The 19,534-nt window shown below is 35.2% G+C and overlaps 3 protein-coding genes across 3 annotated transcripts; all 3 read right to left on the bottom strand.

Annotated features, from left to right (window-relative positions):
- Nucleotides 1-3,016: 3,016 nt before the first annotated feature.
- LOC148765412 (uncharacterized) lies at nucleotides 3,017-3,864 on the bottom strand. The gene has a single exon (XM_088813195.1). It carries the CDS (start codon nucleotides 3,825-3,827, stop codon nucleotides 3,039-3,041), a length of 789 nt encoding a protein of 262 aa, XP_088669321.1. The 5' UTR covers nucleotides 3,828-3,864; the 3' UTR covers nucleotides 3,017-3,038.
- Nucleotides 3,865-7,873: 4,009 nt separating this feature from the next.
- LOC105970514 (uncharacterized) lies at nucleotides 7,874-15,827 on the bottom strand. The gene is made up of 2 exons (XM_088813196.1): nucleotides 15,058-15,827; nucleotides 7,874-8,611 (listed from the first exon to the last, which is right to left on the bottom strand). Exons 1-2 carry the CDS (start codon nucleotides 15,807-15,809, stop codon nucleotides 8,005-8,007), a joined length of 1,359 nt encoding a protein of 452 aa, XP_088669322.1. The 5' UTR covers nucleotides 15,810-15,827; the 3' UTR covers nucleotides 7,874-8,004.
- A 392-nt stretch (nucleotides 15,828-16,219) lies between these two features.
- CPI1 (cyclopropyl isomerase) lies at nucleotides 16,220-19,497 on the bottom strand. The gene is made up of 8 exons (XM_012995349.2): nucleotides 19,212-19,497; nucleotides 18,958-19,103; nucleotides 18,180-18,263; nucleotides 17,442-17,483; nucleotides 17,129-17,239; nucleotides 16,848-17,039; nucleotides 16,631-16,728; nucleotides 16,220-16,557 (listed from the first exon to the last, which is right to left on the bottom strand). Exons 1-8 carry the CDS (start codon nucleotides 19,216-19,218, stop codon nucleotides 16,368-16,370), a joined length of 870 nt encoding a protein of 289 aa, XP_012850803.1. The 5' UTR covers nucleotides 19,219-19,497; the 3' UTR covers nucleotides 16,220-16,367.
- Between the last annotated feature and the right edge of the window lie 37 nt (nucleotides 19,498-19,534).

The raw sequence follows: 19,534 nt of genomic DNA, 5'->3' as shown, positions 1-19,534 counted from the left end.
TCGTCTTGCATATAGTCGCTGCCTAATTAAAATTAATTGAATTATTCTTGATATATAAGATTAAATTTTAAGGATAATTATTTTTATATAATTTATTCTTAAATTAGATAAAATCAAGATGGGAATTTTGTTTTAAATACTATTGTATGTGATTAGAGGCTTTTCTTGTTGCCACGAACAGAGATGTGGCAACCACTAATTAAGCACGATTGTTTAATTCATTGATTAGGGTATTATTGCATTTTTTTAATTTTTTTTTGGACTTGACTGCAATTTGAGGACCGGTATTGGATTATAAGGAAATTAAGTTTTGTTTGTTATTCTAATTTGTAAACGTTGAATCCAAACAACGTGGCAATGCAACACAACCAGGAGGGTTTAAGAAGGGTCAGAATCTAAATTAAAATTTAATTTTGGGTAAATAGCACTTAACCCCCTTGTGGTTTGGACATTTTGCACATGACCCCCTTATGGTATGAATTTAGGCACATAACCCCCTTGAGGTTTTGACATTTTGCACATAACCCCCTTATGGTATGAAATTAGGCACATAACCCCCTTGTGGTTTTGAAATTTTGCACATGACCCCCTTATAGTATGAAATAGCACATAACCCCTTGAATAGAAAACTGGAAAAGACTAAATTGCCCCTATCAAGTCACAAGTTTTTGTTTTAATTTAAAAATAATTAATTCTATAAAATGAAAATCTTAAGGTACTTTTTTGTTATAAAATGAGAAATATAATATATTATTGTGTTTTTTTCTATTTTACGCACATATATATATTTTTTTTAAATTTAATTTTTTTTTTCAACTTTAAAGAAATGTTTTTTTTAGATTTTTCCAAAAGAATAAAAAAAAACTTTGTTTCTTAAAAAAATTAAAGTTCGATAACAACTATAATATAATATATTTATATAGAAAATAGTAATATAATAATCACAATTAATGATAATGTTAAAGATTTTCAAATTAATTTTTAAAATCGAATAAATTATCAATCGTACAATAATTAGTATTTTATACCTTTTGTGCTGTAAAATTAAAAAAAACACAATAATATATTATATTTCTCATTTTACAAAAACATACATTAAGCTTTTCATTTTATAGACTAACTTAAATTGAAACAAGAATTTTTGACTTGATAGGGTTAATTTAGTCTTTTTCAGTTTTCTATTCAAGGGGGTTATGTGCTAATTTTATACCATAAGGGGGTTATGTGCAAAATTCAAAACCACAAGGGGGTTATGTGCCTGATTTCATACCATAAGGGGGTGATGTGCAAAATATCAAAACCACAAGGGAATTATGTGCCTAAATTCATACCATAAGGGGGTCATGTGCAAAATGTTCAAACCACAAGGAGGTTAAGTGCTATTTACCCTTTAATTTTCAATGAGGTCAAATACATCATGAAATTTCATTTGACCAAAGACCAAAACAACTGTAAAATCAAATTCCCGTGACTTAGCGTTGTAACATGTTTTATAATCAAACTATAACTACAGCTAAACCTGTATAAATTAATAGAATCGGGACTACCAAAATCATTAAGCACACAAAATATTAAGTTATTGATAAATTAATAATTATTAATTTATACATTAATTAATAACTTATTAATCTATGAAATTTTTTTCATTATTATTTTTAATAAATTCATATTTTTTTTTAAATTACATATATATTATTCCTTGTACCATTTGTTCAATATACTATAAAGTCTGTTTCTCGAACGGAAGCTCTTAAAGCAACAATGGTATTGAACAATTTTCTGTTGAGTTATGAGAAAATTATACCGAGAAAATTATACCAAAAGTTCTAACAATATTAAGAAAAGTGAGGAACGAGATTGATGGTGATATGAACTTCAACAAGAAACAATCGACAATTAAATCATATTTTATTAAGCCTTAATAGATCTATAAAATATGTATTGCACTATATAATTTAAGAATTATTTTTATGCATTATTAATTTATATGTTATATGGGGCTTCTTAAAATTTTCGAATGTGTATTATCTTATAAATTCAGCGAATTATTAATTTAGAACGTTGTCCCCGAGTCGAGACTGAGAAAAATATTACTTAAGCGAGACTATTAATTATCATGTATTAATTTATCGATATTATACTGTGCTTGTTTATAGAGTAGGGTTCCCTTTTTTTTTTTTTTTTTTGTTTATTTAATCAATAATAAACTATACATTCACCGGTACATAACATGGTACGAAGGTCTATTAGAAAAGTCGTCTCTATTTTGGATAGACCAAATAAAGTAACATATATATCACCAAAGTGAAACCTCGATTTCTTATGTAGATAATAAGTTATTGATCAATGTTGATATGTTTGTGTATGTAAATTTGTGTGAATATTAATCCGCCCAAAGAAAGACAAATAATCATGGTTACCAAATCGAATAAAAACCGTTGACTAGTAATCATGGTTGTTAATATCAAATCGAATAAAATTTGTTTCGCTGAATTTACAAATTGTAAATCGTAATGAATCGTTTGATTGTAAGAATCTTATATTTTTAACCAAAATCACAATTAAATATAAATGTAGATGAATATTTAATGATATATGTTAGGATAGTTGGAAATTCAAAATCATGGTAAATTGAGATGTATACAGTAGTAGTCGTTTAAATCAAAAAAAAATATTTATTTGGATTATTATGTGGACATGCATACTTAGATTATTTGGTTTATTCTCTACCTACTGTGTATACGAAATTACATGATCATTTGGTTTATTCTCTTTACAAAATATTTTTATTTATTTATAGGATTATAATGTGAACATGCATGATTATTTAGTTTAGTTCTCCGTAAAAATCGATCGATAAACAGCGAAAAGTAAAGCTTCAAGCATCTTCAACATGAATTTTCAATATAAGAATTAATTCAAGAGAAAATGATTCAAAGAAATATCAAGAATAAAAAAAATACAAAGCAAGGATCGTAGTTAGTGCGTCCTTGTTAACGAATAACGGAACATTCAAAACAGCAAACAAACTTCATCGATCAGTAGTGCTTCGGAGGAGGAGGTGAGTTGTAGTAGTAAGGTGGTGGCGGAGATGGTGATGGAGGTGGTGGAGATTTGTAATAGTACGGTGGAGGAGGAGACGGAGAAGGTGGTGGTGGCGACTTGTAGACATATGGTGGTGGTGGCGGTGAGGTGTATGAGTACTTCTTTGGTGGTGGTGGTGGTGACTTGTACTGATATGGTGGTGGTGGCGGGGAGCTGTAAATGTATTTTGGTGGCGGTGGGGACTTGTAAGTATATTTAGGATGCTCCACGTGCTTTGGAGGTGGCGGTGATTTATAGGAGTATGGTGGTGGAGGAGGCGAGCTGTAGATGTATTTGGTTGGTGGAGGTGGCGGTGATTTGTAGGAGTATGGTGGGGGAGGAGGCGAGCTGTAAACGTATTTTGGTGGTGGTGGTGGCGGTGATTTATAGGAGTATGGTGGTGGAGGAGGCGAGCTGTAAATGTATTTTGGTGGTGGTGGTGGTGGTGACTTATACGAGTATGGTGGTGGAGGAGGCGAGCTGTATATGTATTTTGGTGGTGGTGGGGACTTGTAAGCATATTTAGGATGGTCCACGTTTTTGGGAGGTGGTGGTGACTTGTAGTTATAATGAGGATGCTCTACGTGTTTTGGAGGTGGTGGAGACTTGTAATAGTACGGCGGTGGCGGCGGCGATGAGTAGACATACGGCTTATCGGCGGCGACTCGAGTGGCGGCAATGATACAAAATGCCAAAGCACATATTAATAAGGGCATGAGCATTGGTTTTGCTAGTGTTGCCATATTGAGAAGTTATAGCTTGGGGTTTGAAGAAATGAAAGAAATGTTGAGCCTCTTTTATAGAGTGCTCAATCATGGCAAATTGTATTTTGATTAAATAAATTTGATTTAATTTAATAGAAATGAAGGAAGACATGTAAAGTTGTACTTAAGTTTGATTTATTTATTAAATAAATTGAATTTAATTTATACATTACAAATGTTTGTCGATTGAATTTGCAAATTGTATCGATTGTAGGGGTCGTTTGTGGAATAAATGCAATCTTTAAGAGGTGTTTATTATTTTAAAACTTAATTGAATCATTCTTTATAAGACCAAACTTCAGGGATAATTTTTATAATATAGTATTAATAAAATAAATAAAGATGGAACTATTTTTAGATACTGTATCTGTCATCTAATTAGATGTTTTTCTTGTTTCGATGAATAGAGAGATGTGTCAACCACTAATTAGCATAATGGTTTCATTGATTAGGGTTAGGGATAGAATTTGGAACGAAATTTCCAAATTCCGGCGATTTCAATCCCAAAATTTCTGAATTTCGAACAATTTTTTTTCATTTTGATTTTTGAAACTCCGGTTTCCAATTTCTGAAAATTCAAAAATTCCGCCGATTTTGAAGCATTTCGAAATCGGAAGGAATTTTCAGTTCCGAATGTTTTTGCAAAGGAAATTGAAATCTATTTTTAATTTCTGCGAAAAAATCGAATAAATTCTGAGAAAACTATTTCCGATCCGTTTCATTCCGTCTGATTTCCACCTCTTTTATTGTTGTTTTTTTCAGAGCTGTTAATTGAACATCAAATTTCTATACATTCTTCAAGGTTAAATATTTAGCACATAAGAACATTGTCTTTAATTTTGAAAGAAAAAAAAAAGGGTAAATTACACCTACACCTCTAAAGTATGCTAAAATAATTTTAAGTTCTATGTAGTATTGATAATTACAGCCACGTCCTTAAAACAATTACCGGAGCCAAGATTCCATGTCCTGAGGACCGATATGCACTATATTTGTTTCTTGCGGGGCCGTTAATGCTACCATATACGAAAATTTATAAATCTTATGTAAAATAATAAGGATTTAAAAAATGTTAGGAGAGTCATGTCACCCCCTAGCTCTATGTTGTATCCATCACTGTCTAAACAAATAGTCCGTAAGAACCCTAACGGAATAACTTATCCAATGCATTATTTTGTTAGGGTATCTTACAATGTTTCAGGAGGTGATTGTAATTCCCGATATTACAGGCACCTTCAAGTTGTTTTAGCATACCTCAGGGGTGTAGATGTAATTTACCAAAAAATCTTAAAATCCTCTAATATTTTATAGGACATATTTAACCATTGATTTTTACTTTATCATTCTCTCTCTAATTTTGGGTTTTTTGCAAAAACCACCCCTGTGTAATTTCGAATTGCTGAAAAAGACCTCGTGTTAAAACAATAAGCATATACCCCCCTATATAAATTAGTCAAAGGCAATAAAGCCCTTGAGAGCTGGCTGTGCTCTTCACTCGCCAAGAATGCAAGTGGGGGTTCGTTTTTTTACACGAAAGTACCAAAATGCAACCAGAAATTTCATAAGTACCAAAATAAAGTTTTTTAAGATTTTCAATTGAGTCCTTTATATTTTCAATTAGGCCCTCTTCTTCAACCTCAAGAGCACCAATTTTTTTCCAATAAAAACCATCAACCAAACCCAGATCTGAGCATGAAGTTCATTTCTATTCCAAATCCAAGAAACGAAAGAGAAGAAAAACGGTGCCTCAAACTTTTTCGGCACATCCCTGCCCAAACAAAAAATAAAAACAAAAAAAATACAAAAAACCTTCAAAACTCTTTCTTCCAATTTCCATAGTATTTTCTTCTAATTTGTGAAACTTAATTTGTATCCTGAGGAACAAGAAGAAGAATGTCAAACTCGAAGAATCATATGCCGTCATTGCTCAGTTACTCCGCCAAACTCGAAGCCGACTCTCCGATTCCACCACGCCGCCGCCACTGCCTTTGAATGCCACCACCACTACTACAGCTTCTGAATCCACAATTTCCGTCGACCGAAAATTGCCGTAGCAGCAATTTTTTCTTTCGATCTAAAAAAAAACAAAAAAAATCCACGCTCACCATTGTCACCAAATATTCTTCTCCTTTTCCTCGACCTGGCAATGAACGGGAGAGGAGCAAAACATGTGTGATATTTTTTTCATTTTTTTTTTTGTTTAAAATTGAAATTTACTTAAAACTTATCAGGGGTAGTTTAGTGATTGCATAAAAGTCAACCATCAATTTTGAAGTTAGGGGCGGTGTGCTTCGTAAAACACAACATAGGGGGGTGCTCGCTAATATTTTTAACATGGGGACTTTTTCGACAATTCGAAATTACACAGGGGGCTATGTGCAATTAGCTCCTCTAATTTTAGTATAACGAGTGGTACTACTGTAACCAAACGTGAGAACACAACACAATGAAGATTGAAGAAGCTAATACGTATCTCGCAATATATGATCTAGCTGTTGAAGCAAGTAAACTTGTGTTAATTTAAATAAATGAGATCAACATTTTTTATGTATTTATTGACTTGCAAATTTGAAGGCAAATTAAACAATAAACACCTGCACGATCCAAAGACCAAAACAATTGCACTTTAATATAAAATCCCATTACTTGGAACATGTTAATTAGTACATCCTATCTAGCCGTACATACAACATAACATCGTACCAGGTTCTATAATTGGGAATATTCGTCTCCATATATTGGACATAATTTACATTAGTTGGAACCCATTATTCCATGACTGATTATTTAATCTATTGTATGACTTATCATATTTGTTTGTCATTTCAAATACCAAACGGTATAATTCAGTAATAACTTAAGATTTTGATTATTGAATATGATATCAGAGCTATGTCAAATAAAAAGGTCATGAGTTCGAATCGCACCGCCACCCATTTTAAACATTTCAAATGCAATGCTTCAAATATAATCCGTCTGCACTTGAAGGAACGTATTGAATATATTAATATAAATGATTCATTTCACTAATATGACTGAAACATGATTAAGAAAAATATTTTACTAATTGAAAGTTTGTGGATAGTGAAATGTTATTACATATATAATCATTGATACGCTTCGGTGGACGACGAACTTGTAGAGGGTGATTATGGGACATATGTTGTTGAAGCCAATTAGTTTTTTTGTCTTATATATATTATTGCGTATTTATCTATTAGTTTATGTACTTTGGCTCCCCAAAAGTTTGAATTTTATACACTTTAAGCCCTTTCTAGCCCCCACCCAAAACTCCCTGGGTCTGCCCCTGGTTGAAGTTGAATCAGCGGATGACGCGTCATCAGAAATAAATGGATTATTGACTTTGGTGCTTCTAATCATATATGCAAGTCTCTGTCGGTTTTTTTCTTCATATATATTCTCCTATTAGTAAAAGTATATATGTTCAATTGCATGATGGTTCTCAAGGGTCTGCGACACATACACATAAGCATTGTTCAATGTTTCGATTCTATTATAATCACGAATGTTTTCCACATTCCATCTTTCAAATTCAATTTGTTATATGTTTCTCAATTGACGAAGTCAACAAATTGTGATATAATTTTTTTTTCTTCTCAACGTATATTTCAGGACCGGTTAACGAAGAAGAAGATCGGCCGTCGGGGTAGCGTTCATGTTGATCTGTGATTCTAACTTCTGGAAACAGAAGCTGAAGATATGTTGATCAAGAGAAGCTCAAGATCAAATGGTGGAAATGGAGCAACTCAAGCAACCAATGAACAAAGAATTAATTAATTAAATTGCACAATCGACAATATAATTAACAAGATAATTACATTACAAGACAAGAAACATTAGACATGCACGCGCGTAAAAAAAAAAAATCAGATATCCGTAAAACATTATAAGAATCGTACGAATTACTCAAAATTTAGAACCAACATGAATTTTCAATGACAATTAATTCAAGAGAAAATAATACAAAGAAACATCAAGAAAAAAAAATTACAAAGCAATGACCGTAGTTAGTCGCTTCCTTGTTAACTCGGTATGGAATATTCTTGGTGGATGAACAAAAAATTAAGGACAAATTGAAGACGATGAGTACACATCAATTGTAAAAAATGAACTTCAAAATAGCAAATAAACTTCCTCAGTAGTGCTTTGGAGGAGGAGGTGAGTTGTAGTAGTAAGGTGGTGGTGGAGATGGTGATGGTGGTGGTGGAGATTTGTAATAGTACGGCGGAGGAGGAGACGGAGAAGGTGGTGGTGGTGATTTGTAGACATATGGTGGTGGTGGCGGTGAGGTGTAGGAGTACTTCTTTGGTGGTGGTGGTGGTGACTTGTACTGATATGGTGGTGGTGGCGGCGAGCTGTAAATGTATTTTGGTGGTGGCGGTGGTGGTGATTTATAGGAGTATGGTGGTGGAGGAGGTGAACTGTAAACGTATTTTGGTGGTGGTGGAGGGGGTGACTTATACGAGTATGGTGGTGGAGGAGGCGAATTGTAAACGTATTTTGGTGGTGGTGGGGGTGGTGACTTATACGAGTATGGTGGTGGAGGAGGTGAGCTGTAAATGTATTTTGGTGGGGGCGGTGGCGGTGATTTATACGAGTATGGTGGTGGAGGAGGCGAGCTGTATATGTATTTTGGTGGTGGTGGGGACTTGTAAGTATATTTAGGATGGTCTACGTGTTTGGGAGGTGGTGGTGACTTGTAATAGTACGGCGGTGGTGGCGGTGATGAGTAGACATACGGTTTATCGGCGGCGACTCGAGTGGTGGCAATGATGCAAAATGCCAAAGCACATATTAATAAGGGCATGAACATTGGTTTTGCTATGGTTGCCATATTGAAAAGTTATAGCTTTGGGTTTGAAGAAATGAAAGAAATGTTGAGCCTCTTATATAGAGTGCTCAATCATAGCAAATTGTATTTTTATTAAATAAATTTAATTTAATTTAATTAAATAGAAATGAAGGAAGACATGTAAAGATGTACTTAAGTTTGATCTATTTATTAAATTAATTTAATTTAATTTATACATTACAAATGTTTGTCGAAATTTTAGTTTGAATTTGCAATTATATGAATTGTATGGGTCGTTTGTGGAATAAATACAATCTTTAAGAGTTGTTTATTATTTTAAAACTTAGTTGAATCATTCTTTATAAGACCAAACTTCAGGGATGATATTTATAATATATTATTTATAAAATAAATGAAGATGGAACTATTTTTAGATACTTTATATGGCATTTAATTTGATGATTTTCTTGTTTCCATGAATAGAGAGATGTGTCGACCACTAATTAGCATGATGGTTTAATTGATTAGGGTTAAGGGTGGAATTTGGAACGGTCGATTCCAAGACATTTCGAAATTGGAATGAATTTTTCAATTCTGAATGTTTTGCAAAGGAAATTGAAACCTATTTTTACTTCTGAAAAAAATCGAATAAAGTCTGAAAAAACCATTTCCGATGCGTTTCATTCCGTCAGATTTCCACCTCTATTTAAGCTATTATTGCTGTTTTTTATAGCTGCTAATTGAACATCAATTTTGTATACATTCTTCAAGCTTAATTTTTTAGCACATAATTGTCTTTAATTTTGAAAGAAAAAAGTGGGTAAATTATACATTCACCCCTGAGATATGCTAAAATAGCTTTAAGGTCCATGCAGTATTGGTAATTACAACCACACTCCTGAAACAATTATCGGAGTCAATATTTCATGTCCTGGGGACCGATATACACTATATTTGTTTCTCGTTGGGCCGTTAATGCTACTGATACGCGTAAAACCTACGTATAAATAACCGCAAGTGTACAGTATCGCGTTTTGTAGAATAGTGAATTCCAGATATCGATCCACAGGGAATTAAGTTCCTAAATCTACCAAGTACCGTAATTATACTATCATAAACTTTATCTAGACGCGAGAAAAAGATGGGAGATGACATGAAGCCAAAAGGAAACAAAAATAATAAAAACAACGGTCCGCCAGTATACGCGAGGAATTCCGACGTGTGATGGCTTCTAGGGTAAAATCCACCAGTGTACTATCGATAAAGATCTACAAATCGAAATCTATTGTCAATTCTATGTTCGCTAACCCAGACACTAAAGTACCCTAACCCCCGTCTCCAGTGTAGTTAGAGTCTACCCACAGGTCCGACGTCTCCGTTCAGAACCTGATATTAAGAGAGCATTTAGGTCAAGTCCTTAAGGGCTACCCGAGGTGCATCACGTCTCCGTTTCCACAACCCGAGCTATGCTTTCCTAAAATCAAACGAGAAATCCTCTCTCGAGTTCATTCCCATTTAGAATCAATTCAATTGTTGGCCAAACAATCGAAAGCATTTAATACAGGAAAACATAAACAGAATCAAAGAACGACAAATAGATCACAGATCTGGAAATCAAAATCAATATATACAAGGTTTCATTTCCCTAAAAGAAAATGCTCAGTTCATTACAAACATAGCATCAAAATGAAGAACACGAGAAATTATAAACTAAACGTAAAGAAAAGCTTATGAAAAACCCGAGTCGAAACCCTCGTCGAAGCTTCCTGCGAAGAACTGGCGAGAACCGAAGAGAAAACCGAAGAAAAAGTCGAGAGATGGTCGAGATATAATCGAGATGTTGAAAAATGAAAAAGAGACCTTCTATTTATAGTGAGAAATCAAAGAAAAATATCTAGTCTCGATTTCTGTGCCCAGATCGCGATCTAGGCTTCTTGGATCGCGATCTGGCAACCTCGAAAACTGCGCACCGCCTTCCCAGATCGCGATCCAGGAAGTGCGGATCGCGATCTGCCCCAACTTTTCGCTGCTACTGGAATTTACCACCAGATCGCGATCCGGTGATTCTGGATCGCGATCTGGCCTCTCGCCAAAAACTTGATACGCGTAAAACCTACGTATAAATAACCGCAAGTGTACAGTATCGCGTTTTGTAGAATAATGAATTCCAGATATCGATCCACAGGGAATTAAGTTCCTAAATCTACCAAGTACCGTAATTATACTATCCTAAACTTTATCTAGACGCGAGAAAAAGATGGGAGATGACATGAAGCCAAAAGGAAACAAAAATAATAAAAACAACGGTCCGCCAGTATACGCGAGGAATTCCAACGTGTGATGGCTTCTAGGGTAAAATCCACCAGTGTACTATCGATAAAGATCTACAAATCGAAATCTATTGTCAATTCTATGTTCGCTAACCCAGACACTAAAGTACCCTAACCCCCGTCTCCAGTGTAGTTAGAGTCTACCCACAGGTCCGACGTCTCCGTTCAGAACCTGATATTAAGAGAGCATTTAGGTCAAGTCCTTAAGGGCTACCCGAGGTGCATCACGTCTCCGTTTCCACAACCCGAGCTATGCTTTCCTAAAATCAAACGAGAAATCCTCTCTCGAGTTCATTCCCATTTAGAATCAATTCAATTGTTGGCCAAACAATCGAAAGCATTTAATACAGGAAAACATAAACAGAATCAAAGAACGACAAATAGATCACAGATCTGGAAATCAAAATCAATATATACAAGGTTTCATTTCCCTAAAAGAAAATGCTCAGTTCATTACAAACATAGCATCAAAATGAAGAACACGAGAAATTATAAACTAAACGTAAAGAAAAGCTTATGAAAAACCCGAGTCGAAACCCTCGTCGAAGCTTCCTGCGAAGAACTGGCGAGAACCGAAGAGAAAACCGAAGAAAAAGTCGAGAGATGGTCGAGATATAATCGAGATGTTGAAAAATGAAAAAGAGACCTTCTATTTATAGTGAGAAATCAAAGAAAAATATCTAGTCTCGATTTCTGTGCCCAGATCGCGATCTAGGCTTCTTGGATCGCGATCTGGCAACCTCGAAAACTGCGCACCGCCTTCCCAGATCGCGATCCAGGAAGTGCGGATCGCGATCTGCCCCAACTTTTCGCTGCTACTGGAATTTACCACCAGATCGCGATCCGGTGATTCTGGATCGCGATCTGGCCTCTGCATCAACTTCAAACACTTTTTTCACCCTTTTTCAGCCCGAATTCGACAATTGTGCATTTCACAAAAGTTGTAGCCCTTGAAGTTAGCTTTCTAAATCTACTTGAATCAGCCCAATCGGAGGTCGTATGCAAAAGTTATGCTTGAAATACCAAACACTGCCACAATCCGCGAGAATGCACTTTTGCACGTGTTTGGTTTGGTTCTCGGCTTCGCTTCCAAAATCGTTTCGAATCGGCAAAAATAGCTTCTCTTTCCTAAAATATAAATAAAACAAAAACAACATAATATATACAAATAAAGCCGAAAACTCGGACGAATGAAGACCAAAACACGAAGATTAGATAAGTAAAAGTTGTGCAAAACGAACACTTATCAGCTACCATAGACAAAAATTTATAATTTTTTTTATAAAATAATAAGGATTTAAGAAATGTTAGGAGACCCATGTCACTCCCTAGCTCAATGTTGTCTCAACCACTGCCTGAAACTAAACCAAAAGCTTAAGCTGTTAGTGAAATATATCATTTAGTATTAATATCTCCAACACGCCCCCTCAAGTGCAGGCGAATTACATTTGAAGCCTTACACTTGAAATATTTGAATTGGGTGGCGGTGGGATTCGAACTCAGGACCTTTCATTTGGCCTGGCTTTGATACCATGTTGAATGACCATCTCAACCAAAAGCTTAAGCTGTTAGTGAAATATATCATTTAGTATTAATATCTCCAACACCTTAAAGTTATTTTAGCATATCTCAAAGGTGTAGGTGTAATTTACCCAAGAAAATCTTAAAATCGTCTAATATTTTATAGAACATATTTACCCATCAATTTTTACTTTCTTTCTTTCTCTAATATTAGTACAATGGATGGTACTAACGTAACCAAACATGAGAACGCAACACAATGAAAATTGAAGAAGCTAATCCATATGATCTAGCAGTTGAAGTAAGTAAACTTGTGTCAATTCACGAAAACAAGATCAATATTTTTTATGTATTTATTGACTTACAACTTTGAAGGCAAATTAAACAATAAAGACGTGCACGATCCAAAGACCAAAACAATTGCACTTTAAAATAAAAATCCCATTACTTGGAACATGTTAATAAGTACATCATATCCAGGTTACAGACAACAGAACATCGTACCAAGTTCAATAATTCGGAATATTCGTGTATATATATATATATATATATATATATATATATATATATATATATATATATATATATATATATATATATATATATATACATATATATATATATATATATATATACATATATATATTGGACATAATTTATATTAGTTGGAAGCCATCATTCCATGACTAATTATTTAACGGAAATGCTATTTGCGGTCACAAAATTGCTATTCGCGGTTTATAACAAAACTCCCCAAAACTTTTAAAAATATCAAAAAAAACCCCAAAACTGCAAATAGCAAAAAAGAAAAATCGAAAATTCGAAATCAAGCTTGAAGAAGGGCTGGGCTTCAATTTTTTGATGTAATTTCGACTCTTTTATGTGTAATATGCATTGGGTAGGTCGATTACGGAACCAATTTCATGTTAAAAGCCCTACAAATCGATTTGTAGGGCTTTTTTTTTTCGCAAAAAAATGTTCAAACGCCCAAGATGGGCGTTCGTACACGCCTTGGGCGCCCATCTTGGGCGTTCGAACATTAAAAAAAAAAAAAAAAAAAAAAAAAAATTGCACTGGACGCCCAACTCGGACGCCCAAATGCAGCTTGCACGCCCAACTTGGGCGTGCACTGCATGAATGGGCGCCCAAGTTGGGCTTTTACGCGTTTTGAGGGTGTTTTTGGATTTTTTTGGAAAGTTTAAAGTGTTTTTTTGGGGGATTTTGTTAGAAACCGCAAATAGCAATTTTCAAACCGCAAAAAGCAATTCCCTTATTTAATGTATTGTCTAACTTTTCAAATTTGTTTGTCATTTCAAATATCAAACCGTATATTTCAGTAATAGTTTAAGATTTTGGTTGAGGTGATTATTAAACACGGTTGGTATGAGAGTTATGTCAAATAAAAGGTCTTGAGTTCGAATCCCACCGCTATCTATTTTAAGTGTAAGGCTTCAAATTTAATTCATCTACATTTGAGGGGGCGTATTGGAGATATTAATGTTAACTGATACATTTCACTAATATGACTGAAACGTGAGAAAGAAAAATAATATTTTGCCAATGGAAAGTCCGTGGAGAGTGAAATATGATTACATGTTTAATCATTGAGACGCTTCGGTGGACGACGAACTCGTGGAGGGTGATTATGGACAATTGTTGTTCATGAAGATGAATCAGCGGATAGTGCGTCATTAGAAATAGATGGATTATTGACTTTGGTGCTTCTAATCATATATGCAAGTCTCTTTCGTTTTTTTCTTCGTATATATACTCCTATTAGTAAAAGTATATATGTTCAATGCCTGATGGTTCTCAAGCATCTGCGACACATATAGCCATTGTTCAATGTTTCGATTCCATTATTATCACGAATGTTATCCACATTCCATCTTTCAAAGTCAATTTGTTATCCGTTTCTCAATTGACAGTCAACAAATTGTGATATATTTTTTTCTTCTTCTCAATGTATATTTCAGAACCGGTTAACGAAGAAGAAGATCGGCCGTCGGGCCAGGGTAGCGTTCATGTTGATATGTGATTCTAACTTCTAGAAGCTGAAGATATGTTGATCAAGAGAAGCTCTAGATCAAATGGTGGCAATGGAGCAGCTCAAAGTGAGAAGCTAGAAGTGACAGAAGCTTCAAGCTTCTTCAACTATGTTGCAATATAGAAATTTAATTAATTAAATCACACAATGGACAATAGAGCTAACAAGATAATCATATTGCAAGACAAGAAACATTAGACACGAACGCGCGTAGACAAATAATCGGATATCCGTAAAACATTATAAGAATCGTATGAATTACTCAAAATTTAGAACCAACGTGAATTTTCAATGACAATTAATTCAATAGAAAATAATACAAAGAAATTAACATCAAGAAAAAAATTACAAAGCAATGACCGTAGCGGCATGGAATATTCTTGGTGGATGAACAAACAATTAACTTAAAGACAAACCGAAAATAATGAGTACACCTCGATCAGTTGTAAAAAAAGAATTTCAAAATAGCAAACAAATTTCATCGATCAGTAGTGCTTCGGAGGAGGCGGTGAGTTGTAGTAGTAAGGTGGTGGCGGAGATGGTGATGGAGGTGGGGGAGATTTGTAATAGTACGGTGGAGGAGGAGATGGAGAAGGTGGAGGTGGCGATTTGTAGACATATGGTGGTGGTGGCGGTGAGGTGTAGGAGTACTTCTTTGGTGGCGGTGGTGGTGATTTATAGGAGTATGGTGGTGGAGGAGGCGAACTGTAAACGTATTTTGGTGGTGGTGGGGGTGGTGACTTATACAAGTATGGTGGTGGAGGAGGCGAACTGTAAACGTATTTTGGTGGTGGTGGGGGTGGTGACTTATACAAATATGGTGGTGGAGGAGGCGAACTGTAAACGTATTTTGGTGGTGGTGGAGGGGGTGACTTATACGAGTATGGTGGTGGAGGAGGCGAATTGTAAACGTATTTTGGTGGTGGTGGGGGTGGTGACTTATACGAGTATGGTGGTGGAGGAGGTGAGCTGTAAATGTATTTTGGTGGTGGTGGTGGCGGTGATTTATAGGAGTATGGTGGTGGTGGAGGCGAGCTGTAAATGTATTTTGGTGGTGGTGGTGACTTGTAGTTATAATGAGGATGATCTACGTGTTTGGGAGGTGGCGGCGACTTGTAATAGTACGGCGGTGGTGGCGGCGATGAGTAGACATACGGCTTATCGGCGGCCACTCGAGTGGCGGCAATGATACAAAAAGCCAAAACACATATGAATAAGGGCATGAGCATTGGTTTTGCTAGGGTTCCCATATTTGAGAAGCTCTAGCTTTAGTTTATGTTTGAAGAACATATTATGAATTGAACCCCTTATATAGTTATCAATCTTAGCAAACATCAACAATGTGCCAGCCACTAATTATCACGTTTTGTTTCATTAATCAGTGTACTATTCTATTAATTTTTTAACTTAATTAATATGTCATACTCTTATAAATTATAAAATTACATTGTTTGTGATAATTTAGTATGCATGTAAAAGTAAAATAGTAGAAATTGAGTTTGAACCAAACAAAATCAGAAGATTACCTCCAAATATTATGTTATCATAGTTTATCTTGTATTTTTTATTGGACCTTTCAAGGTCAATAATACATTTTATTAGATTATTTAAACTTATCTTGGATAATCTTATATTTGCAACCAAACTGGGCCTTCAAATATTTGTTAGCAATTGAAAAGGAAAAATATATTTCCATAATTTAATGAGATGTCCTTAATAATACACAAAAGAGATACAAGGAGGAGCTAAATAGAATACATGTCCAAACACATAGTACAACAACCGATGAATGTTCCGTTTTTTTCAGGCTACGCGGCGGCACTTACTGAAAACCATGGTAGCCCTGGTTCAAGGCATTGTTTGGATTCTGAAACCGGAACAATTGGACCGAGAAAAATACGCCATAAGTCGAGTATAATCGTTACAAGCATTGCCGCTCCTAATGCATCAACCGCCACTCTCTGCAAGTCCCATTTATCGCCACCTTCCTCGTCAATTCTGCCCATGCCAAACAACACCCATCAGAGAAAAAAAAAAAAATATTGAATCTTTAATATAGAGAAATGTTTACCTCAAAAACATTGGGAAGCTAACAAAGAAATAAATTGCGTAAAACAAGCAGCCAACTTTGTACATGGAAGCTCGGTCCACAAATTCGTAATAGGGAAACTGCGCAGCAGGAAATTCAGAAGATTATTTCAAAAGGTCTATCATACATAGTGAGCACTGAAATATTACCCGGGAAAATTAATAGTGTGAATTATGAAAGAAAAAAAAAAATTACTTACATTAGAAATAGCTACAGTCTCGAGATACGCAATAAAGTACGAAAAAGCGAGTATCCAGGCAGATTTAAATAGCCATTGAGTTTTCTCTGGCAAGTGTGCGATAGAATGCTGGATTCTTCGAAGTGTCATATTTGATGCAACGTGATAAAACAAGAAGCACACGTGTGTGAGAAGGAAAGTTGTGTGCGGTACCTGCAGAGAAATTACTCGTTTTCTAAATTATAATAACTTAATAAAAATATCAATTTGAATTAAAATAAAATTGAGTGTGTTGGGCTCACATTATTCATCTTCCACGATGGAAATGTATACGAGGCACCCAAGACTGTGAAAAAATAGTGGGTCCAAAAGTAATTTCCGACGTAACTGAAAAGTATGATCCACAGATTAGCCTGGCAGAACAACAATTGTCTAGTTAAAACTTAAAGCAAGGCAAACAGTAACGGAAGTGATTTTCCGACGTAACTGGAAAAAAGGAAAATAGTGGGGCACAATAGTAATTTCCGACTAAAACATTTTAGACAGATATAAAGGATGAATTTTTATCGGAATCTTAGATGATCAATTGGAGTTTAGCAAACATTCAATACTTACTTTGACCCAATACCGATCCTTCAAAGGTTTGGCGCTATCCACCTGGAAAAGGTTAGGAGGAAGAAAAAGTTAGGCATCGACAATCCTTAAAAATATGGACAATGAAAATTCAGTGCCCCAATCGCCGGGCCTCAACAAAGTTTTTAAGACGGTACTAATTGTTGACATTATTTCAGTTTTCTGCACACAAAATGAAATTGCATCTGATATTCTATATTGTATCACTTTCAAACTACTCTTCGACCAAAAATGGCTCGCCTGGCGTGCTTCTTTTGTGGTGGACTTTACTATAAGTTTTTGCTTAAAATATACATGTTTATTGATCTTATCCCCTTCATATTCCAGTAACTTACTCACTTTAGTATTCCAACCGATCCGGCTGTTGTTAAAGCTACACGTCGTTAGTTGGAGAAGCGCTCTCTCTCTGTCTCTCCAACTCACGACGTGTAGCTTTAACTCACGACGTGTAGCTTTAGTTGGAGTAAGTGACTGGAATATGAAGGGGATAAGATCAAGAAGCATGCATATGTTAAGTAAGAACTTAAAGTGAAGCCCACCACAAAAGAAGCGCGCTTGGCGAGCCATTTCCGGTCGAAGAATAGTTTGAAGGTGATACAATATAGAATATCAAACGCACTTTCATTTTTCGTCAAACAAAAGTTTATAAAAGTGGGATTGAATATGCAAATTGTTACCCGCCAACTAGTATTCAACAAAAGAAACAATCATGACGTTTACCTTGCCAACAAAAATCATAGGTAAAATGAAAGCAGGGAGTGCTGAAACAAGTCCGAGAACCAAATACTCCCACTCCGTGAAATTCTGACAGAAGAGAAAAAAAAAGGTTTATAATGGTTCAAAGCTTCAGTTTATTATGACAACATACATAAATGTCAATCGAAATAAAGAAAAAGAGATCAATAGCCAGACTCGAAACCAGTCCTTGTTTCTCCAAAACAAAATCGATTTGGGCTACCACACAACAAAATACCTCACAACTGACATACAACAAAACTCTTACATAGAGGGCGAGTTACACACACACACACACACACACACAGACACATATATATATATATATATGAAGATACTAAGTGGAATAAGATGTTGTTCCAAATAGGTTCACTAACTGACAAGTAGTGCACATCGGTAGGAAAGATCGAATCTTGCCAAATTTGTGGAAAAAAATCGTTATCAAGATAAGATTTTTATATTCTGATAATAAATGCAATTCTTCCATCACCCCCAACATTTCGACCTCTCCACCATTGTTATATTAATCTTATACTCCAAAACTTTTACTAGAACTTCACACATGAGACCGATAAATTCCAACTCTTACAGAAGCTAAAAAATTTCCACAACAAATTTCTTCAATACGCCTCATAGTAAGGAAACAAAATCAAATTGGCCCGTTACCGAGTCAGATTGCAACAAGGCAAACAAACTGAGTCAGCTAAATCAACTCGGAAAAAAAAAACCCTATATAAGTAATGAGTAGTGAGTGGGGAAATACCTCATAGAGTTTGTAGGGAACAACAATGCCAAGGCAGAGAGTGAGCCAAAAGGGAGTGTAGAGAAGAAAGAATATTTCGCCCCATCTTTTGCTCGGATCTTCCGCCAACCAAAGATTCGAACTTGAGCAACCCACTTCACTACTACCTGCAAATTCGAAACACTTCAGATTAAAAAAAAAAAAAAAAAAAAAAAAAAAAAACCAGCAAAAATTCTGACAAAGCCCAAATCTTGATAGATGAATGGGTGGTTTACCTCCCATTTGTTTCTGCAAATTTCGTGGGGTGCAGATAAATTAAGAACAACACTGTACTACTGTATGTTCGGATACTTGTAATCAAGATTTTTCGATAGCTTGACTTTTGAAGAGAGAGAGAGATAGAGGAGAGAGAAATAAATAGGGGGAGGAAAGGGATAAAGATTCTTGTTTTGGTACTTTATGGAGTGTGGCGAGACAGAGGATTTGTTCGAGTATGTATGACAAGAGGTTTTGGGTTTTTGGATCTGCGGATTTTAATTTATTTTATTCTCAATTTCGTGCACGTTCATGCCACCGCACAACTCTACTTACCAGCTGA

The sequence above is a fragment of the Erythranthe guttata genome, chromosome 14 (assembly GCF_056151865.1).
Source record: "Erythranthe guttata isolate IM_541 chromosome 14, IM_541, whole genome shotgun sequence".
Classification (NCBI taxonomy): Eukaryota; Viridiplantae; Streptophyta; class Magnoliopsida; order Lamiales; family Phrymaceae; genus Erythranthe; species Erythranthe guttata.
This window is presented reverse-complemented; position numbering and strand designations above follow the sequence as displayed.